Genomic DNA, 24775 nt, shown 5'->3' on the forward strand with positions numbered 1-24775 from the left:
CACACACAAACAGCACACATTGAAACCAAAAAATGTTTATTTGTACAAAGTTTCACTAGTCTGTATAATTACTAAGAGAAATTAGAGGAAGGGGGATAAAAACATATTGTGATGTCCTGAAACATGAGAAAATATGACAGGTGCTAAAAGAAAATAACACCAAACATGACTACATGAATGAGGTTCAAACACAGACTGAAACTGTCCTGGGAACAGGAAAGACTTCTCGGGTCACCGATGCTGCTCAGGGCACAGGGCTTCCCATCAGCCTCTCCTGTCGCAGCGAGATCAGCCTTAGCAGCCACAGCTCCTCAGCCTTCTCCTTGTCCAAAAACAACTGCAGACCAACAACGAGAGGATATGTTAGTAAACACAAAGACAAAAGGCACATCTGTACTATGGACTGCTATGAAACCATACAATCATTTTCTTTGATTTTGTTAGTGTACCAAGTCACTATGATTGAGAAGAAATCACAGTAGAATAAAAAAAAATTTTTTTTATCTGATAATAAGAAATTGAAATCCTCAATAACTATGACCAAACGGAAACAGCACAAAACAGTTTGATTTTGATTTCTGTAATGAAAATTCTCACACCTGAGAAATAAAAACCACACAATCTTTTCTTTAAAAATTTGATTTGAACAATCCATCAAATACACAGATATTTAAGAGTTAAACCTATATTAAAGCAGCATCTTTAAAAAAAGAAAAGTGATATGGAAGCAATCCCTCTCAATGATCACATAATCCAGTGTACGAAATATGTGGCAGTGGATTTATTTGAACTGACCCTGACATGCTGTTATTAAAGATAGCTTGTTTTATCTAAGACTACATTGCAAAAGTGAAGCCATTCCTCTGTTTGAGAGAACTACCCATGCCTTTATTTTGTCTCGACTCGATTATTGTACTCTTCTTTATTCAGGTGTCAGTTTGCTGTTGGTTAGCCAAGTACAGCTGGTCCAAAACACTGCAGCGCGGTAATTAACTGACTATCTCCTATACTAGCATCCCTACACTGACTGCCAGTCAGTTTTCAAATCAATTTGAAGTTTTCATTAGTTGTTTTTAAGCCACTACATGGATTAGCGTCCTAGTACATCTCCGATCTTTTAAGTTGCCTCATTCCTTAAAGATCACTGATGTCTGCGGAGCAAATGCTCCCAGCTGTGCTGAGATCCAGATTAAAGCACAGAAGAGATTGGGCCTGATTCGGCTTTTTTCTGGCACAAAATATGTCTATGTATCTAATCTAATATTTAATATCTAATATGTAGAGCCCTACAAAAAAGAAACACATTGCCATGTAGCTAAATATGCTTAATTAAAAAAAAAGAAAAAAGTTATATTTTATGGCTACTGCAACATGCAACATCTAGCCAAAAAAGCTTCCACCTGGATTTAGCTAAGAAAGCAGGAAGGAACTTTAAACACTCTTAAACAACCATGTTGGAAGACACTAGCATACACTGAAAAATCTCATGATACATGCCAAACTACTAAAATTGTGTTATGACCTTGTTCACTATCTTGTTCAAAGAATAAATGTAGTCATTAAAAAAATCTAATGATCTGAGAAAGCTATGTTTAATGGTGAAGGTAAGTACTTTTCCACAGACGCCATGTGAAGAAAACTCACTAAACAGCTGTGTGGTATTAAAAAAACCCACGCTTATCAGTGAGGCTAAGACTTTGATTTGGTATGAAGCATAAAGATTGGATTCTGCAGCAAAGAAAAAGGTCACATGGTTGGATGAGTCCAGATGTTCCTGCTTCCAGATTGGTGGGTGCATGGGGTAAGGAGAGAAATAGCATGCCTCATGGCTACTGTACATGCCTGTAGGGGGCAGTGTTATGATCGGGGGTTGTTCCAGTTGGTTAGATCTGGATAGAGCAGCATCGCGCATCCAAATAAAACGAGATCAGCTGAAAACCTGAATTTAGTGAAGTCATGCATGAAATAATTTTCACACATGGATTGGCCACCACAGAATCCAGAATCCATTGATCAATCATAACATAGTCACCAGCTCCAGGTGACTCTACATCCTGAATGAAAATAAATCAGAAGTAAATCAGTTAAGTTTCCCTGTAAGTAAGAGAGCACGACATGGAGTAGTCTGTGCTGCTCGCTGAGACCCATGAGGACAGATTAATGATGCTGAAATACAAGTGAAGTCTTGGGCACCTTACACATCTTATCAGTCCTTTTCTATCTACTCAGCCCTAAATGCACATAAGGAAAACCTTAAAAAAAAAACATGTAACTCTCTTCTTGTCCCATAGGCCTAGGTGGATGTAAAAGCCTGGTTATAGAAAAGACCAACGCATGCGACTTGCATTCACCTCAGTGCTTCACCAGCAGTAATGATATTGATTGCAAGTGGGGTATAAAAACTGCTGCTGCAAGTGCCTGATGAATGAAGGCATCTGTTTATTACAAAGTAACATAATGACTGCGAGGCTGTGAAGCAAGGCGCTGAGACACAGGGGGAAAATTGGAAGATCATTTCTATATTCACTGCATGTGTTTGTGTGAGGGTGAGAGATAATGTTGACATGCTGACTATGTGTACATACTGTACATCTATGTGGTGATGTGTCCATTATTATGCAGATTGCAGCGCAAACCCCGGGCATGCCAATCCTTCATTCCTAACCTACGCTGCTTACAGCTGCACTGCATGTTGGCTCCGTGTTAGATTCAGCACCAGTGAGTTCTTGTCTGTCGGCCCTGCGCTGGTGTCACGGTGCTAATGAGGCTGTGTGTGTGGGATGACAGTATCTGAGCTGGGCTAATGGGACTCATCTGTTCTAATTGGAAGTAGAGCTGGAGCTGGAGCAGGGGCTGGGGCCCGCCTGGGGCATATTGCTACCATACATCAGCCTGTCTAAGGGTGTGTATGTGTGCGGATTTGGCTGGGGGGCACTGTGTGTGTATGTAAGATGGTGTGTGTGTGTGTGACGGGGGTTATCTGCATACATCAGAACATAACTTAGTTTCCCCAGTGGAGATAGATGACTGGGAAGCCCCAGGGAGCGTTATTGGAGTTTAAAGTTTTCCTTCTCGTTTTTCATCGTTGGTCGGCAGAAGAGGAGGAGGTGGTGATGTAAGGCGGCACTAAACTGCTGTAGCACAGTGTCCTGCTTGCTATATGCAGGAGTGGTGTATCTAGTGGTGATGACAGCAGCAGCATTTTTAACATAAAAACTTTACAAAGTTTGTCCACAAATCGATAAATTCAAGCGACACAAATGACAAGATCAACTTCAGCGATGCCTCAGGATTAGAAACTCCTCACTGGCTCGGAGGCTGTTAAAAAGTTGGCTTTTATGGAGAAGAACGACAGCTTGTGGGTCATACTGTAGCAGAGGAAAACAGCAGAAGGGTTTGCCTGGTGAGAACTTACACTTGGATGAGCAAGCGTGTCAGTGTCGCTGTATACTATTGATGTGGGAAGTGTGACGTCCTGCGAATATGCCCTCTCTGGCTCCTGCTTCACCTCAGGCAGCTCAGTCTGTACTCACAGGAATACACAAAAGCGCACATACAAAATTTAAAATGAGCACAGAGACTTGCCTGAGTGTACAAAAAAAAAGTTCAATGAATTACAAAAGTTCCAGAAAGGTCCAGAGGACTAAAACAAAAACTTTCACAACTGCAGTTTCAGGATTCCTACAAACAATGTAAAAAAAAAACACTATATAGATTTGAATATACAGAACATGTACAGACTATATATGCACAATTGTGTGATAGAAAACAATCATTAAATGCAATATGTCACTTCTCCAGCAGATGGCAGTGAAACCCTGGCCTAATGCAGTATATCTGAGGAAAGCAGAGTACTGATAAGCATCAGCTTGTATCCTGAATGCAATACATTTATCTGTGCATGTAATAAGGCAGTGTGATATCTTATATATTCATCCGAGGATGTCAGCCAGCTTGTGTCTTGTGTGAGGCATCAAATAAGCAGAAAGACAAGTCCACATAGGTCTATTAAGCTCTTTTTGCGCTGGTGATTACTGAAGTCTAAAATCTGGAAATATAAAAATATTAAAACACAGCTTTGTGACAGGTGAGCCTGGCCGGTCAAACAGCAACAACACACGCATGTTGTTAATGTTGTTGCAGTTACAGACACGTAACGTACACGTATTAGGACGAAGGGTCTCTACTAGATTTTCATCTGTACAGTCAAAGCTGATAGAAGGAAATGTGACTATCCATTTACTTAAAGCTATTGTCCTTGTTGTTAAGATGACATGTCAAAATGTTTGCGTTGCAAAGTCCATTCATGTTTCAAACACTTCTAATACCAGTCTCAGAGCAAAGGATTACTCAGCTGGAAAGATCCATTTCACAATAATTTGGCAGGATAAACAAATCCAAGCGAGATCTAAAACATGCCGATTAATAAGCACCATGCTGTGCCAAATATCTGATAGTAAAAGCAGTCATTATATTTTCCCGGGAACAATATGCTGAATTCACATTTTTTACTCAATGAAACTTGCTTAAAAGGGGAGAAATATTTCTTATGAGCTACGGGACCAGATGTTTAAGGTTTCACTGGGTTCTCCTCATTAACAGTTAATTATATACCATTAATAAACTCCACTCACAGATACACTACTATAAATACCAAATCCACTTCACAAGAGGGAGCGAAGATATGCCGAAATACATTTCAATTATGGGCAAACATATTTGGAGATTTTGGGACAACATAGTTTAAATGGGTCAATTATCTGTGTATTTAAAAGAACAGTATATATATATAGCCAAAATACACATAAATAATATGAATTATTAAGATCTATCAGTAATACTTGACTCAAAATTGCCCCAAAAGAAGAGCTGGTTTAAACTTGAACTAAAATACAACTAAAACCTGAGTGTTCTTAAAAACGCAACTCATTAAAGAAACATTTTCTTTATCAATTTAAATAAAAGAAAATATTGTAGTTCATCTTTTAAAATTGATCCTGGTAAATTTATGTGAAAGGCGTTCTAAACAGAAAGCATACTTTGCATGTGCAACCTGTGCAGCCTGCTGGTGCCAGAGCACGCTGGCTCAGTCCATTTCAAATTGCAACCACACGGGTCTTGACCTTTGTCAGACTCACCAAGCTATGTCACAAAAGTCTGTGCAGGCTTGCTGTCACATGTTGTCGCCTATCTTTTCAAAAGAGCCATGAGCCCCAACAAATCGAATTCCTGCTCCTTTGGAGACACGAACATTTCAATAATGACTTCTGTGTTTTGTCTGCATCTGCACAACCAGAGGGGGGAGAAAGAAACAGAGAGGGAGACAGAGGATGGCTGTTGCCTGCTGTGGCTTTTGTGTGGGTGCTGCCGCTTTGGAGGCGGCGGAACAGTGGAGCGTCTGATGAAACCGTCTCAGGTCGGAACAAACAGCGCTGAATGGGAATGTTTGATTTGGTCTGGGCTGTCTCTGGACAGACGGCACAGCATTGCAGAGAGGGAAATTCAATAAGAGATGGAGTGAAAAGCTAGAGACAGTGAGGGGCAGGGAGAGAAAGACAGACAGAACGCACCTTTATTTCATCCCTGGATGATTTGAAAGCCTGAGGAACAAAAGAATCACTCTCGATGGCCTCAATGTCCTTTATCCTTCGCACTTGCTCCTCCAGAGAAGTTCCCTCTGAAACACATGTAACACAGAAGATATGAACAAAAGCACGCACACACATGTACACAGACACACACGTGTGTGTCAGCCAATCCTTGTCATGTTCTGAAAGGCACCAGATTTCATGTGGATTGGGCTATGGCTCTTTATAATGCCCTTTGACACATACAATATCAAATATCTGATATTCCCCTATTTTAATCTTGGCCTCCATGAAAAAAGGAGCCTTGGCTTAGCCAAGGGCAAAGAGTTCCTACAAAAGCCAGCAGGGGAAAAAAAAATACTAACAGGATAATAGCCAGACAGTGAATTACACTCAGATAATGCATTCTAAAATAATCAAAAATATGAACACAAACTCATTGCAATGGAATTTCATTATGGAGACTAAATGTGATTAGGTTTCATACAGTTTTCATGCATCAGAAAGTATTTTGCTCGGGCTTGTCCAATCAAACAAAGAGACACAAAGGGTTTCAATAAATTACTCTTGGATATAAACACACCAGGATTCTGCATATCAGATAATAAAATCATTTCAAGAATTCGAGAGCAGTCTTTGTAGCGTAGGAGGGCAAAAATAGGTGTGCCGGGAAAGTTAGCGACGGGAAAAAAAAGAAGAAGAAGAAAAAAAAAAAGAGAAAGTCTGAATGCCGCTATTATTCTCTGGCTGTCAATCTTTCTACTGATCAGTCAATATTCATCCCTCTCTCCCCCATCCATCCGTCCTCTCCTGCACTCTCCCATCTCTCTATCTGTCAATCCAGCAGACATCCATGTTTCTCTGCAGCACTGATGTAGGCTGTGTCGTGAAAAGAAGTACACAAATGTGAACACACACACACACAGAACGGGATACAAGTGCTTCGGCATGCATAGGTGTTCGCAAACTTACATACTTACACTTGTGGCTTGCATAAATCTGTCCATACTACACACTCGCTCACACACACTCTCACTTTGTGCATTTGGAGCTAATAGCGGGAATTAATTCAATCCATTAGCAGCTACAGAAAGGGTGTCACAACAGATATTCATGGCCCTGGTGTTTAATGAATAAATGAATATTTGTTCCAGCTTTCACAGCAAAGCATCACACGCTATCAAACACATACACATATATACACAGGCGCATACACGTGCGCACACACACACACCCTATTAAAGTTCATAATAGCACTCAAACAAACTCGGTTTTGATTTTAATGCAGTCCAGAATTGGACAAGTGAGTGACAAGTGGAATTAAGCCTTCCTATATGACAGACTATCAGCTTGTCATCCTGTGCGGGAAGATGCGAGCGTAGACGCACTGCACAGCAGCTCCAAAAATAGTCATTACCTTGACTGGGCTGCTAGATGAAGTCTGAACACTGGCCCAATATCCTCTTCAAGACTGTGGCCTGTCCTTCACACCACTATCACACCACAGCTCGCTGCACGAGCATCCGCGCGCTCGCATGAAAACTAATGCCTGTGACTGGCCGACAATTAATTCAGCACATTAATTCGCTTTTTTTTTTTAATTACCCCATCTCTATTGTCCTTTGAGCATGAATGCCCTATATAAACAATCACCACACAAACAGCTACACTGACATGTATCCGCACACATACACACACTCCATATCTGCTAGCATCTCCTTGTCAGGCCCGTCTGTTGCTGGGCTGTCCGTGCGCGCTGCAGGAATCCATTAAGAGCTCAGACTTTTTGACAAACACATTATTGGTAGATAAAATGACTTCCATATGCTGTTTGTCAGATGTCAGCGGGAAAAGATATGTATTTCATGAGAAAATCCAAAATAATGGACTTTGAGTGCGGGCCTAGCAAGCTCAGAGGCAGACAAAAATCAATACTCTAGCTGGGTGAGCGCACTCTGCAGCTCGGAGAGGTCAAAGTTGATATTTAATATTGACACATTATCTGGCAAATTAATTTAACAGGTCGACTCGATTGTCACCGCATTAGGAACGCGTCTCTGTCAGCGATGAGAGGAGGATGAAGTGAAAGCAGATAGAGAGAAAGCAGATGCAGAAAATGAGACGGGAAGGAGAAGGAACAAAAGTAGACACAATTAAATGCGCAGTATGCACTGCTTTAAATTAAGTTATTTCTTTATCTCTCGGTGGCATCTGTCTGGATTCTCAAATGCACTCCAACCATTACTTTGACCGAGGAAATGAAATAAAAATCAGTCAATAAACTTTTCTTATGCATCTGCAGATTTGAATAATGGATAGTGACAAACCAATGTATGTCAGCATGCGTTTGTGTCCTTGCATGATTACATCCACACGAGTGTGTGTGTGTGTGTGTGTGTGTGGGCGCTCTTAGGAGTCAGAAAACTAACTTACCGTCTCATTACTGAAATTAGTTAGATAGACAGCAGTGCTGATGAGTGGCTCAGAATCAATAGGCTATTGTTCGCTCTAAATAGCTGTTTGTCCACTTCATTGATTAAGACCCAAAGACGGGGAGAGAAAATCAAACCAGCAAATGGAAACAGATTTCCGCTCATCTCCTTCAGCCTTGAAGACGAGAGCGCTAAGCAGCAGTTGCGCCTCACTGCCAGAAGAGGGGACTCTTCAACAACACATGCCCACATGAGAGTCGAAGCCCTGGGCTATGGCAGCATTGTCTTTGTATACTTGACTTCGGTCTGCTGTTTGTCAATCAGGAACAGTGGAGCTGAATATATTACTGCTGCTGATTAATTCCAGTAACTGACTGACCTAGCGTGTCTGCCAAAGCACCATAGCACTTGTTTTGTAAATAAATAAATAAAAAGGAAAACAAAATGCTTGTTTAACTGCATTGTTGTAAAGTGCGGCAAATCTTTGGAATAATAAGGCAGGGAAATTAAAGGCGGTTAATGATTTTATTAAAATCAATAGGCCAACCGAGCTCCTGTGTTTATGATGGGTAGTATAATGTGAGACGAGCAATACATGTATTTGTGATCTGCCAGAAAAAAAAAAGTCGATTATAATTTTTAATATTTAATCAAAAAATAAAGCATTTCAAAAAAAAAAAAAAAAGATTCAAATTGACACAAAGTAAATTTTATCCCGGTTTATTTTTTGACACAACAGTTATTTCTCAAATCCCTACAAGACGTCTGAATGAACATTTATCCAACTTTTGCATCCCATGCCCGACTTTCAGATGTGCACGTAAACGTGCTTGCACATCACAGCATCTCTCAGTGTCCCAGGTTTCAATAATGCGCCTCTCTCTCCTCTGCCCCCCTGCACCGCACTAAAGATGTGTAATTCAATGCTCAATTTAGGCCTGTCTCGGTGGAGATTTTTTTGCCTGCTAATTGATAGAAATTAAGCCATTAATCAAGCCACTAGCCATCATTCAACCCAGGGAAGATGAATACAAACTTTCATAATAACCACCTTCCCCATTTTAGCCCTCATTAGCATTAATTTTTAATGTAATTATGCTATTCTTTTACACTGAGCTCATAAATTACTGCTCTTTTGTTGCTGGCTGGCCTTGTAAAATCCAAAGTAATGCTTTGTAGTCTGATCTTTAAGGCAATTACTGGCTTCTTCACTCTTTTATCTCCCTGCATTTCCAATAACCTGCTCTCTAATGATTTATCTCCGCTGCACCCCCCCTCCCTCCCCCACCATCATCCCCTTCCTCGCTCTTTCTCTAGCTCTGCACCAGCGGCCAAATGCCCAGCTGCCAGCCTCCGCCTCCAATCCCCCATCCGCCCACATTCTCCCCATCTCTTTTCAGCAGCCCCAGATACATTTGGGGATGCACAAAAACGCATGCACGGATGCTTGCCTCCGCCAGCTTAACTGTATTAACGCACCACACTCACACGTGTATGAGGACATCCAGACAGTGTGTGTGTGTGTGTGTGTGTACACAGCAACTTTGTTTACTATCTCCTTAAAGTAATTTTCCATCTCACCCATCATTAGTAAATATCCAGCTCCAGCAATGGCGACAACACCCAGGGAATGCCAAGGTAAGAGACTGCCGCTGCATCTCTCTCTCTCTCGGCTGGTCTCCTGTGGGTCTTACCTGTAGGCTAACTGCTCTTGTTTATGTAACCCCTGAGCTGAGCAAACTCACACATGATCGCACGCACACAGGCACACACTCGCCGAGCTTGGCATCAAACAGCTGAGTTAAGCTTAGCAGGGCTGTGTGCTGGGGGCGATAGAGGGGCTCCGGTCTGGCCCTGTTCTCAGCAGCAGCATCCTGGCTGCATCAAAGTCTTTACTGTATGATTCTCCGGGCCCAAACAACAGGCTGCTCCGATGCATAACTGGGAATTGGACTAAATAACAACAACAGGAAAAAAAATAAATAACCAAAAGGTTACTTATTAAAATTGTCGGCACAAATTGACTGTCTGGAAGACGTTTTGCTTTGCGGATGTGGATATTGGTGTTGCTGCTAATGAGATATTTTGTCCTGTCCTGCTCGGGACCAGAAGCACAGACTCAGACCTATTGTTTTACTTACGGATTGAAAGCAAAACAAGCAGCTTAGGTTATTAAAAAAAGGTGTCCTGTGTGGGCCTTGGTTGGGTAATACTTTTAGACTGTATCGATTACAGAACACTGACAGGTTCTTATGTTAGCCCTGGAAATGTATCAAGTGGCTAATGAGCAGCTATTAGACCCATCGATTTGCTGATTTCAATTGATAGCTAGCAGGCCAAAGCTGCACGTCAATATTTGCATAACTAATACCCTGCAGCTTAAGGCACCAAAAAAAAAAAAAGAGAACTCTATGAGTGAGGAGGACAGAAAAGAAAGACAGAATAAGAGAAATGAAGAGACATACTGAAAGCGAGAAAGCGTGGAAATGAGGATAATGAGAAATGACAAAAATAGATCAGCAACATCCTTTGTGTGAATTTGTTGATTATAAGGCAGCAGACCACCAAATGTGGCGTTACAACAATGACAAAATGTGATGCTGATGCCTGTCTGATGCCTGTGGCGGCCTGGGGTCAACAGGTTAAAAAAAAAAAAAAAGGAAAATTGTGACACTCTGAGCCAGATGTCCCGAGTCTGTCCCTGGGGGTGTGTGCGTATATGTATATATGAGTTTGTAAGTGAGCAGGGAGATGTCCACTGACAGAGCAGGTGGCTAAGCTAGTCTAATGTGGTTTCCCATGAGACCACACACACAAAATGCAGTCACTCATATGTTACCCCCCACCACCCCCTTTCAAAAAAAGCCACGTCTTTATAAACCCATGTCCTCCAACAATGCGCCATCCACCACAGTACAAACACAAGTGATCCCCTGCGGTGCTCAACTTGTTATCAGTGTTGACCGGTCTCTGGAGTTTTCTGTCCTGTCAGCTCCTGTCACAGTCATCAAGAGCCTGTCACACATCACTAATACTCAGCTGTCTGACTAAAACCACCCTGATAGAAACACTAAGGTGAAACTTAGCAAACCATATATGATTGTTTTCTTTGGATCAAACAGCATCGAATAAAATTTGACCTTGGCATTACATGTGATATGTTTATATGATCTTATGTGATATCTATTTGGCACGAGGAAATGAAGAGCAGCTGGTGACTGAGTGTCTCTCTTTCTCACACACACACACACACACTTTGTAGCGTCTCCTGCTGATAGTGATCTCCCACTCTCCAGTCAATAAAGGTCTGAATGATGAATTAAAGACCCAAACAACCTGCTAATGACAGGATGACATGGCAGCCACGCGCCACGCTTGGCTATCTCCTTCCACATCTCCATTCCTCCCTCTATACTCACCCATCTCTCCTCTGCCATTCAACCCCCATTCTGCTCATCTATCCTTTTAACTTCCTTTCCTCAACTGACCCGGCTGTCTATATAATGTACTGTATAATCCTGCTGCTACGATTAATTTTATGTGCTTAGCCTCTTTTGGTGGCCTCTGCCTATAACGAAACAGACAGATTACAGTCTATGTTTCTGTCCATGCATCAATCATGCTGCGATGCGCATTGACTTTAATTATAAGGAATGATGCTGCATCTACCTGTTTGATTCTAGAATTAAGTGAACGCTCATAAAAACCTACACAATGTTTGTTTTTATGTGTGTATGTGATTTTGCCTTCAGAGCTGCCTCCACACCACTACACCACCATTGTGGATACAAGGTAGGATGGCTCCACGACGCTTCTGTTGTTTACACCAAATTCTGACCCTACCATCCAACAAACTCATCAGATCAGGCAACAATTATCATTTTTGCCAAACAACAAACAACTGGAGCTTTAGTTTGATCTTCTCTGACAGGAGCGGCACCCAGCATAGTCCTCTGCTGCTGTAGCGCATCTGCGTCCAGGTTCAATACGTTGTGCATTCAGAGATGCTCTCTTACAGACCTCGCTTGTAACGATATGAGTTATTGGTGCATTTTCTCACAGAGAACTGCTGCTGACTAGATATTTTGTCTTTTACAGACCGCCCTGTGTAAACCTTAGAGATGGTTGTGCATAAAAAGTCCCAGAAGATTGGAGGTTTCTGAAATACTCAGACCAGCTTTGATGCCAACAACCATGCCACATTCACAGTCACTTAAATCACCTCTCTTCCTCACTCTGATGCTCGTTTGAACTTCAGCAGGTAATCTTGGCCATGTCTACATGCCTATATGCATCAAGTTCCTGCCATGTGATTGGCTGATTATATATTTGTGCTAATATCAAACTGGTTATTCAGTGTTTGTACATGTATGTCATGCAATCCCAGTATCATTCAAAACACTATCATAACTAAAAAAAAAAAAAAAAACGCTTTGAGAAAAGTAGAAAGGTGTTAAATTAATGCCCACCCATTAACAATTTTTCTGAGAATTATAATATTAATGAAAAACATCTAACATCTCAATTATAAAATACTTAAATTTAATCTGGCAATTAAACTTTAATCAGAAAACTAGAGGAGAATGTTTTTTTTTGTTGACATTACACCTTTCCCTCTCAGGGTTGTAACTTTTATTTTGTAAGACAGATTTTTAAAAAGTGTGCTAATATGTTAGCTATTTATCTGAAATACCTAATCAAGTCCTGCAGGTTCCTGCTGACTTGACTATGCAATGCTGGTACAAACAAAGTGCAATAACTAAAACCAGGTGAGTGCTTTTCTCTTGTTGTGAGTGTGCGTGTTAGTGAGGGGGAAAAAAAATAGTGTGAGTGTTAGTCGATGTTCTGAGTCTGGGCAGCATCACAGAATCTCATTAAATAGTGAAGCTTTCACAGGCTGACTGGTGAAATCTTCAAGATCACTGCCACTTTCTCTGCTGTCAGTCCCATATGGGGGGGGGGATTGGTGGCATTCCAGTTTATCACAGGACTGGAGCATAGAGCATAGTTTAGCATAGAACAGGGCTGTGCTGCTTGTATGGACTTTGCTATTTTAGGGATATTGTCAGTATAGTGTACAAAAGGATTTCCCAAGAAACTTGGCGATGTAGTTAGTGAGGAAAAATGAATTTAAGACCATACTCGGATGAAAATGCATTCAACAAATACTGTGTCTCTACTGAATACAGAACAGGAGATAGACATGTAAATATAATTACAAATATATATATATATATTTAGAGAGAGAGATGAAGGCCTGTATACTTTAAATATATTTCAAATGTTTTTCATTTCGTACTTTTCAGTAACCGGGAGTAGAATAATTGCCAATCCATCTGTGAGTCTCAAGCGCTTTATTAAGCACAGTGCTGTTTTAGTGTGATTAGAAATACAGAGTCCAGCCCTGCCCTTTACCAGAAATAACAAGGATTTGACTGCATTAACTTGATTTTAAACTAGAATGTGTGTGTGCATGTGTGTGTGTGTCGAAAAAAAGTGCAGCGCTCTCCATTTTTCAATCCCAGGCTGGTCAGCAGCTCTTTTATGAACAACTCTATAATTACAGAAACACCAAGCAACTAATTACTTAATTGGAGCAAGGTCTTTAAAATGAAAGTGATGTAATCAGAATCCTGGAAACAGACTCAAACACTGGTACATGACCACATGCCCACACACACACACACACACACACACACACACACACACACACACACACACACACACACACACACACACACACACACACACACACACGTGACCTACAGTGTTCTTGACATGTAGCCATCAAGCAAGCAGCTCTTTTCCCTTAGTTGAGTTGTAATGGAGTCTCCCTTTGAGTCTGCTGGCTATAGCTCTGTGAGTGTGTGTGTGTGTGTGTGTGTGTGTGTGTGTGTGTGTGTGTGTGTGTGTGTGTGTGTGTGTGTGTGTGTCTGTGTCTCAGGGTCCTGTTTGTGTGGTCTGCTACAAACTATATTAGTAAAGGTCATGGCAGTGTGTGTATGTGTGTGAGTGTGTCTGAGTAGCAATTAATTAGGCAAATGTCCTCCTACCTCCTCCTCTCTTGACCTCAGTTGTAGACTAATAACCTTGGCACTGTGAAGAACATTACTCTCCTTTATTCCAGATTATTGGAGGGAATCATGCAAAATAACTAAACAAAAGTGACATTTTCATTTCGAAGTACATCCCAAACCCCTCGCTGTATATGACTCTAATTATCTAAATTAAAGGAAGGAAATGCATGAATAGATTTCTGACTCTAGTGTCTAGTCAATTCGAGATTTCTATAAACAGATACCTGCATATGACCAATTTTAATTTGACTGAAAGCTTTCTCATTTCTCTTTGTAGTCCGAGTAGTATTTACCAATTCGTGTCTCAGTGGGATTTAGGAACATGCAAGCAAATGGTCTCTTAGCTTTTTAAATTTATCTACATTTATATTCAGACATTTAGACACACACTGTGCAACAAGTCTTGGCACAGACAGCAGTTATCTGTTGTGTAGATATCCGCTGGATACACTGTAAACCCCACGAAACTGGCAATAGACAGACACAAAAGCGGTCTGTTGTCCTGATTAAGTCAATCCTAAAATGTTTAATTCCTGTCAGCTATATAGTGTGAGTAAGGGGTTAGAGAGACAATTCCCATGTCTCACCAGTCTAAAGCTGTCCTGATGCTAATGGGGAAAAATGTCGCTAAATAAGCTACAGGAGCAAGACTATCACGAAACCACGCCACCGTGTTTTTCTCATAGTCTTAAAGACCAATAATAATAATAATAATAATAATAATGATAATAATAATATGTTCCAAAAACCGTCCTGGTGCATGATTGATTATAGCCAATGGCAACTAAAGGGCTTGTCAAAAATTATGAAAAAAACTGTTAAAAATTGGAATTTCAAGAGGTCAATAAAGCTCCTGTTTCAACTGTTTCATTAAAGTATTAAACATAAATGTTGACCTGGCCGGCGACTGCCTGATAGCCACATTAGCTTTCTGCTCAGTTAAGGTAGCAGCTATGGCTAATAATACAATGACAACAAATAATGTAGGAGCTAGGTAGCAAAGCTTATGTATGTAATGTTAATTTAAAAGGAGAACACAATTACCTGGGCCTAAACTATTTGTGTTTCTCTTCAAGTCCCAGACTGAAGCTGAGAAAAGTCTCCCAGCAGCTACAGACAGTACGAACATGGATGCAGATCGATGCAAAGCGCCTTAACCCTGCATTCTATCTGAAGAACACCAGATGGCGCTAGCTGTGGTTACAAAAAGATTTGCTATCATAGAGAAATCTCTGTATGTGTGTGTGTGTGGGGGGGGGGGGGGGGGACGGGGACAAAAACCTTTCAGCCTTGACCTCTATAAACACTCTCCAGCTGAGTTTATGATCTCAGTCATTGATGGTGTGTTCCTGAATAAGTGGGAATTTCCAAGTTAACACACGGAATTTGAATCTGGAAAGCCCCCTCAACTCGGAAATAAATAAAAGAAAGACAGAAACTGATCAATATTAAAAATGACTCCTGAATTACAAACAGAGCCTCTCCCCTCACTAGCAGCTGCAACCTCCCCAGCAACCGCTGAGTTAACAGTCCAATATGGCGACAGTGTTCGTAAACAGCAGTAAAACTGTAAAACTTATGCTTCCTGCCACTGTTGTGTATTTGTAACTCACAAATTAAGCACTGATCAATCTCTATCAGTGAATGTGTTTGCATGCACACCAAAACAAGTATTATGCTGTATTTCCTGTGATACCTGAATGGCTGCTTAATCACCAAAATAAATCCCGTTTTCCCTCTTTTTTTCTTTTTCGGGAATGGCATCACTCCTTACTTCCAACCTCAGAGTTCAGAGGCATCTGAACATTATTGTAGGTTTCGCTGAATATAAAATTTTTGAAAGTCTATTTTGAAAATCTTGGACATACTATGTTTCAAACTGGTAGATTATCAGTGCATGAAACCACACAGGTGTCATTGACTAATGACTTGTCAATCACAAGTTGCTTGACAGTCATTCAGTTTGACAGTCAGACCTGCCCCTCCTCATCACATCCAGGCTTTCACTGCTCATGAGTTTGTGGGTCGATACTGTTTTAATTAAAAAAATTGAAACTATGTTTCAAAATGGAGAATTACTTGTGGTATGCTCATTAATTAACGACTTATAACTGACAAGCTCCTAGCCAATAAGCAAACAATTTTCATAGTAAGACCCGTCTCTCCTCATCACAACTGTTCTTTTTTATTGTTTTAAACCAAGATGGCGACTGTAGTATTGAAAGTTTTATCAAGTTTATTCATCAGTGTATTATTACTAGAGATGGACCGATCCGATATTACGTATCGGTATCGGTCCGATACAGACCTAAATTACTGGATCGGATATCGGAGAAAAATAAAAAATGTAATCCGATCCATTAAATATCACGAAAGCACCTCACAAAACTTGCAACACGCCGTAACTCGCCTCAGAACGTTAGCCGGTCGGAGCAGTATGCATCACGTGATAGAGCGGCTGTGGCATGCGGGACCTGTCGGTGGTCTGGATAGCATTTGGAGCTTCGCTAGCAACCCGGCATTTCATCTCCGACAAAGTTATCCCCGAGAGAAGTAAAGCAAGTGTGTAAGTCCATCTCTGAATGTTTGTAAAGCATTCCTGCGTTAAGCTTAACAAGCGACTGCCTCTTCTTGCTGCTACTTCAATCATGAAACTGCTTAATGATCAGCTGATCGGCTTTTCTGTTGCGAGTCCGTCTCTCTTGTTTGTTTTTGGCCCACTTTGCACCAGAAAGAGGAAACCAGCGGCTGAACAACAGCAGCACGTTTAAGCTTGATAAGCTGTTGTTAGAATTTATTTAATATTACTTTCTACTCGAGGATCTTTTCCTACGTAGCTGACGCTGGTAACTGAGCAGGGGCGGATCTAGCAAAGTTTAGCCAGGGGGGCCGACAGGGCATTAACAGGGAAAAGGGGGCACAAAGACATACTTTTCTTTCTTATTCTCATTTAAAATGTCTAGCTTTTAATAAATAATTATCTGACACCCAAAGTTTTAATTTGATGTAAAATGAATAGAAGTCAATTACTGTATATAGTAACTATTAAGTCTAATATACTCTAGTAAGCTATAGTACTTTTTCCTTTGGGAAGGTACCATCTGTGCAGTCTGCAATTTTGTTGAAGAAAGATGTTGAATCTATTTAATATTTCTTGAAAAATAATTGATTTCTGTGCATTTTTTTTCACACTGCATCAAATTAAGGTTGATTACGTCGATTAAGCATCATGAGGTGGAGCGTGAGGGGTGGTTCCCTATTTTTTATTTATTTATTTTTGTTGTTGCTGGGAGTTGGAACCCTATTAGTTAGGTTGCTTAATATTTATGCTAAGTACTCTTTAAAATACCAGAATAGGGAGGATGGTGTAGGTTTAAGTTTATTAGATTGATCAGTATTGCTGAACTATGAAATATTTTTTTTTGCATACAGGTATAACAGAATAGCTTTAGTGTAGTTGTTGTTTTAAACTTGAGTATGAACTTATACAAAATGCCGCAAGATATTTAAAAAAACAGTTTTGTTGATTAAAAAAACACTATATCGGATTCATATCAGTATCGGCAGATATCCAAATTTATGATATCGGTATCGGTATCGGACATAAAAAAGTGGTATCGTGCCATCTCTAATTATTACATCACTATTTTTCTGACTATGTTGCTTTCTTTGCAGACAAATATATGCTCGCCCTAAAAACACCCATCACTCACACCCACCGGACTGCCACGACTTCATTCCAGGTATTTCAAAAGCACAATTGCTCACACTACATTTATAAAACGAGACAACCACAGCCACATATTACAGCTTCCCTAAACAGAACAAACACGCACACTTAAGTGACCTCTGATGTCAATGACAAACCTTGCAGGAGCCACCAAATGTCCACAGCCACCCAGGATGCCAGCATTTTGACCTGTAGGGTGTGTCTAATCACAGCACCCTGACCACCTTGTTAGACTGTGTGTGATCATGTCCAGACATACACTTGTACGTGTGTGTGCGTGTGTGTATGTGTGTGTGCTGAGAAGTCGTTTTCACATACTAGGAATGTTATTAGTTATGGGGTCAAACTGCTGGTGTAATGCTAACCCAGTGTTCTTATACCTGGGCCAAAATGTTCATATCACTCCTCATTTTTTAATCAACCTGTGTAAAATTACTTTTAATCACCAAAATCATTTGCAGGATCCTGATTAAATATGTGAGTGTTACGCCAGTTTTTAATTTTAATTTAATCAAGAAAGAAGTCCACATTAAGTGTCTTAATTCTCAACAAATTTTCTCAAAGCTGTCATTAATCTAAATGGAAAGGAGAGGAAATCTGGAATAAATATCAAGCCTGGGACTCAATGCAAAGTTGCTGAACGTACATTGGTTTACTGGCAGCGGGTTAATTGATAAGGGTGACCTGAGAAACGATTACCAATCACGGAGGGCAGCAGGGTGCTGTCAATCATCTGTCTGCCTGACCTGAATGAACAGAGGATGGAAGCCTGCATGGTCAATTTCTGTCGTAATCTAGCCTACGGCAGAGACAGCCCGGCCGCTATCGAGTCAAACATGTCATTCCACAGATATCCTTATAGAAATGATTAGGTTGTAGGCTCCATAGCTGCGATTTAACAGCCACACTGGGCGACACCAGCATCCGATTACCCTGGGACAACAAGGGGTCAAATGGGGTTAGCAGAATTCGGTATTCACCTCCACACCTCTGCGGCGACCAGCAGCGCTTAGGACAGGTGGGTCACCTAATCACCTTCCTGAGCCACTGCTCAGCGAAAAATGGGGGAGCCAGAGGTAGATGGAGGTGGAAGGGGGGGGAGGGGGAAAAAAAAATAAACTTTAAATTTGCAGTGATGAAAAATCAATAAAGCAGTAATTGCTTGGCTTATCACCATGTAATGAAACAAATTGGGAGGAGAAGGAAGGCAAGGAGAGGGCTGGCTTGCTTGCTGCACGCCAGGGCTTTTTTGGCTGCAGAGTGTGGAGCTCAGAGTAGAACGAGAGAAAGAAAGAGAGAAAGAGGGGACGGGTTTGGGCTTCAGTGGGCCAAGGCAAGGAAAAAAGGTCTCTTCGTGATAATTAAATCTTCTCACACTGATTTTCTGCCAAATTTATTTCCCCGGGGACCATAACTCTGATTCAGTGCTTACAAGCCTTGCATAACTAATCATTTCAACGTGGGGGGAACCACAAACCTGAATGAATAGGGAGGAGAGAGGAGCAAATAAAAGAGAGATGGCTGGAGTGAGGCACTGTAGCACTATTCATCTCCAAATCAATCATTATTTAGGCAGGATAAAAAAAAAAATTAAAAGTGGAACATTCTTCTGTAGGACAGTGTTTGAAAAAGACCTTTAAAGTGAAGGTGTAATTGATTGTCAATATGCTCTCTTTTTCCACTTTCAATTTGGCGCTATACTGGCAGAAAACATCCTTTAATTCCTGGAACAAATGGAGCCCATGAAGCCAATGAAGTGTCGGTTCAATATTCCTCTGACTGTTCCTGGCATGATTGTGTTGAACATAATAACACAACAAATAAGGCCATTTATCTGAAGTAACGACAGGAGATGAGGCTAACTCCGCTGATCAATACCAAATCGATACAAACCAGATTTTCTTACATCAAAATCACTGAGATGGATCTTCCTTCAGTGCAAAGTGCACAAGAGCAATACAGCGCCTCCCTCGAGTCCTCGGGTAGATCATATAGCCGGTGGAAAGAACACAGGTTAAAAAAAAATTACAAATAAAGTATGATGTCTACTCTGAGGGAGAATGCTAGGAACTATAATTATAGCCTGGCAAAATTCCTCCTATCGGATCCTTATGTTTTAGTTAATACGATAAGATCACGGACACCAGATCACTCGTGTTTACCAGCAGTTGAATTTCACCGCTTGTCCTTCAAGTGACGCTGCTCGGCGAGGTAGCGTGGCACGCCACACCACACCGCGGCACCGGTAATTAAAACATTTAAAGCAGAGGCAGCCCCCCATGCACCGAGGGTGTGATATGGGGGTCACGCGCCTGTAGATTCTAATTTGCGCGCCATTTGTATTCATGACAGGCACGTGCTAAATATTTAACAGCAGCCTGGCAGGAGTTTTGTATTGTTAGGCTTTCCAGGTCAAATAATTTGATTTCAAGGCAGATTACATTAAGCGTCAATGTCCAAGCCACCACTCTCACTTGCCTCTCATTTCCTGTCTTTTATTACAGCCGAGATAGGCCAGAACTGAAGGGATATGGCTTTGGATTATACAAGAGCTTGTTATCCATGGATTAGTTATTATTTTCAATTAGAAAAAGGGATCACATCATTTATTATGGACACCCACACCAGTGCTGCATGAAGAGGTTTGCATGCAGAGTTGAAATTTTAGCTGACTGCCAAATTGTTTAGTACGGTATGTAATCATACCTAAAAAGAGAGATATTATATCAGACAAATTACAGACAAATTATATTCACCCTTAATGATTCGGTTATATTGATTGTCCTTGACTGAGGTATCCTTCAGTTAGAAAGGCTGTTTATTCTCATTCACTCTTTTTTTCTATATGTAGAACAAGTAAGACAGGAAACCAAATCCAGACATTTTCTGTTTCAACCGAGGCCCTGTGGTGATTGACAACAGAGCTAGTTAAATGGTGATGAGGCGTTAATGGATGCTGGGTCGAGGGAGGGTTGGGGCTGGAGCGGGGGGGCCGTGGTTGAATATTTAATGGTCATATAATTCCTGAACGCAGACACACTCACAGACAGGTACACACCCAACTTGTGACCTGTCCTACACACAGCGTAATTAGGGAAACAGTCCTTTCGTTTAACTGCCAAAAGAGCAAACGGTAGGTATATATTCCCCTAATGATATGGGTTAAAGAGCTATTATACGTCTCATTAAAATATATGATCTCCCAATCTGGTGGTGGATTGAGGTAATGGGGAAAGTGCAGGTTCGGGGCTAAAATACCATCTGCAGGCTATAGGCTAGTGTCCAATCCACAATTACATAAATGTTGAAGAATGGCTGCACGAATGAAAAAATGTTTCTATCAGAGCTTGATAAAAGACACGCACGACCCAGATTTCACGAGACAATAGTGTTGAAAGTGCGCTGTTTTTGGAGGCTTTTCAAACAGCATGTCAGTCTGAATGAATTAATCGGGGTCACTGAGAATTTGACACAAATTTTAATGTCAGCTAGTCAATGTGTTACCTCTTTTTTTTGGTTACACAAAAGCAAGAGCTGACATAACATCTTAATTAAACCTAATGAGGCTTGGTATAATGAAAAACATTACTGCAATGGAGGCTTTCTCATTATGTTTTAAGCACACCATCAAAGTTCAGCATTCACCTGCAGAGACCATGCCTGAAACTGAACAGTTTATGCTGTTTAGCAGAAACTACGCAGATTTAAACAGAGATATGTATTTTAAATAAACTATAAATACAGTACTGCGCAAAGGTCTTTAGCGATCCCTCGTTTCTTTATATTTTGCCAGGAAAATGAAAAATCCGGGCAGAAAACGAACTGAAACATGAAAACATACATGGAAATGCATGTAATGCATAAACAGAGCTTGTACATTATTTGGTAAGACCACCTTTATTCTTCAACATAGCCTGAACTCTCTTACGTAAGCTTTTTTGCAATTTTTGGAAGGTCATTCAAACCTCTTCTTTGGCTGTGGTTCTCTGTCAGCACGATCTCACACTGCTTCAGTAACGCTGAGGTCTGGGCACTGAGGAGACCAATCCATGTCTGATAGAGTTGTGTTGTGTGTTTCTATCCAGGCATGCTTTTACTGCAATGGCAGCGTGTTTGGGATCACTGTCATGCTAAAATACTTAACAGATAGTACTGCATGGTGGTTCAAAACCTGATGGTACTTCCATCAATACTGACTAGCTCCCCAATAGCACTGGCTAAAATGACGCCCCAAACCATCAGCCTTCACCATGTTTTACTCCCGACTACAATTTGAACCAAAAATTTCTAATTCGGATTCATTTCACCGCAAGACCTGTTGCCACTGACTTTCAACTTGTCATACCTCAAACATCTCTTCCTCTTTCCTTTCCTTAAGCTTACCTACCTGTCAGCAACCCTTCTACTAGTAACAAAATCCCTAAACCATTTAAAAACTGGTTGTTAGCCCTTAATATCTGCAGATCCCTTAGAAAATAATTCAGTATGATAACAGGGACACCTCAAAATCAACTTTATATTTTATATTTCTTTTAATAATAAATCAGGGATATTTATATATTAGAGCTATTTATATACAGAGGTATTATATAATATACCATTTTATTTAATATTTCTACTTTAGCTTGTTTGCCTTACTGTCTTGGAGCAACTGTGACTACATCATTTCCTCTGGGATTAATAAAGTTCTCTGATTCTGTTATGTTGTTCATCCCTTGAGTTAGGCGTTGTTTTATGTATGAATGATTGCTAGTTGAATCTTAAGTGCCATCACAACAACAACAAAAAAAAAAAAACACAGAAAAATCTTCTTCTGAAAAAGGCCAGGTATAAGGACCAAACTGAAAATGAATAAAAAAGCAACAAATGTACAAAGACAAACTTTGAAAGGCCTCTAGAAAGCCTGGAGAACTGCTGCTCAAGACCATTTTTAAAAAATTACAGGAAAGTCTGGCTCCTTCGAAAAAAACTATAAAGAAATGAGGGGTGGCACAAGACGCTTGCAGAGTGCTGTAAATAAATAGACTGACTGGCTGAAAATCCATCTCTCTCTATTTTGGTAATAATTTATTATATTGTCTTCATGGGTACCAGCGAAATTCTCATAGTTTTCTGTGGCACATAAAATAAACTATACTTGGGTTTTAGAGTATTATTATTATTATTATTATTATTATTATTATTAATGGGAATATGATTTAAAATTGACATATTCAAAAAATAATTTAAATATGGAAATCATAATAACTATATTTTACACTTCTGCACATTTGATTTTATCTCATTTGATCTACCCGTGAACATTGGTATGAATGAATTACTAGATACAGTTTTGTCAGTGTTGTTTGTAGTGAAAGACATTTCCAGTAAATTACAACAGGCACACAGCAGTGTATCAGGTACAGCAGGTGTAAAGACCTCACGGGAAGACGGACAAGTTTGGAAAAGATTCATAATGGCTGTAATTTAACATACTGTCCAGCCGGACATATAGTTCTACTACACACGCTGACTCTGGTTATAGAAGTGCCAGCTGATAGTACAGTCCACACACACACGCATATGTACACACAAACACACCGAACAGTCAGTCCATCTTATTATAGCTGGACTCACCACGTTAGCTAAAAGCCCCCTGGGCAAACAAACAGCATCTCTCAGCTTTAATAGCCTAAACAAGGCATGCAACTAACAAAGGAATCATCCACCCCTCTCATTCTCACACCCTTTCATATCATATGTTTCCTTTTTCAACCGCTAGCATCATCTGGCTGCCCTTAACCAGAGAGCCAAACACTCCTTTTAAGTGGAAACTACTTTGTTAACTGATGACCACAGGGCCAGTTATTGATCCTCTCCTTCCTCTCTGTCAGTAAACCCTGCTGATAAAAACCCCTCTCTTCTCTCAGGGCTCCGCAGTATGCAGCCACAGTTCGCTACAATAATAGCTTGCATATCATAGCATCCACATGAATCAGATCTCGATGGTTTCGATTAGGGCTAAACTAACTCAAACACATTGCCAGTCTAGGACGTGAATCTATTTATGAACGAGGAGTGTAGGTGGTAGTGTTCTTCACTTCTCCCCTCCATTCTGTTTAAACGGTTTTCTCATTTCAGTTGACTTAGCGGTTCAAGTGTAAACTTTCTAGTTGTGTTGACCTCTGAGAGCCCCTGCAGGGAATCAGGAGAACTTTGGTGATCTGCTGTTTAGCAGCATCAGTTGCCCACCTCCATTTTTCAATGTGCTGGAAGGAAAGGCAGAAAAGGATGGAGCTAGCCGACGCCGCTTGTGCATACGTGCTTGTGTGTATTTGTGACGGCGGCTCCTATTGGTGCAGAGACAAGAACGAGTCGTCAGGGCCACTTTGTCGTGACTCTGATCTCACTTCTTGTGTCCCTGTGCAGGGGGAAACGAATAAAATGAGCATCCTCCAAGGCAGTGCCTGTTCAGTATGCTGTACTGCACCGCTCCACTACAGTCGAGCACAACACCTTTTTTTTGGAGTTGGAGTGAAGGTAGAGGGAGCTTTGAGCAAAGGGGAGAACGAGTCAACTGATTCTAAAAAGAGGCAACGGTGCAGTGTGAACTTTGCTTAAGAAAGCTATTTGACTGGGAGCCTTGATCTGTTGCCCCAAGCAAGACACTTAGTCACCACTTTGGCAATGCATCCACACAGAGATGTGAAAAAACAGAGAAAGAAAGACACAGAAAGAGAGCTGGAGGTGCAGGTGATGCAAGGAAAGGAAAGGAAAGGAAAGGAAAGGAAAGGAAAGGAAAGGAAAGGTAGAGACAGTGCACTAGACCAGAAAAAAAAGAGTAATATGAACATGAAAAAAGAGACGCTGAATAAAACAAACAAACAAACAAAAACAAAAAAAGGACAAAAACATTGTGCAATACAGAGGAGGAAGGAATCAATTCCTCCCACTACTGGGCGACTAAAG

General features: G+C 40.7%; 1 protein-coding gene across 2 annotated transcripts in view; it reads right to left on the reverse strand.

The window, feature by feature from the left end:
- Positions 1–15: 15 nt before the first annotated feature.
- The window catches only part of rsrc1 (arginine/serine-rich coiled-coil 1), a 121812-nt gene continuing 97052 nt past the window's right edge, over positions 16–24775 (reverse strand). For both annotated transcript variants that reach the window (XM_086261574.1, XM_086261575.1), the window contains exons 8-10: positions 5571–5677; positions 3416–3523; positions 16–337 (exon numbers count right to left, since the gene is read on the reverse strand). In XM_086261574.1, the coding sequence (XP_086117700.1) occupies positions 245–337; positions 3416–3523; positions 5571–5677 (308 nt within the window). In that variant the 3' untranslated portion in view covers positions 16–244. The remainder of the gene's footprint in view (positions 338–3415; positions 3524–5570; positions 5678–24775) is intronic.

Source organism: Aulonocara sp. 'chitande type north' Nkhata Bay, linkage group LG14 (genome assembly GCF_057382095.1).
Source record: "Aulonocara sp. 'chitande type north' Nkhata Bay isolate Kocher_YH1m ecotype deep benthic linkage group LG14, A_spYH_male_GT1.1, whole genome shotgun sequence".
Taxonomy (NCBI): Eukaryota; Metazoa; Chordata; class Actinopteri; order Cichliformes; family Cichlidae; genus Aulonocara; species Aulonocara sp. 'chitande type north' Nkhata Bay.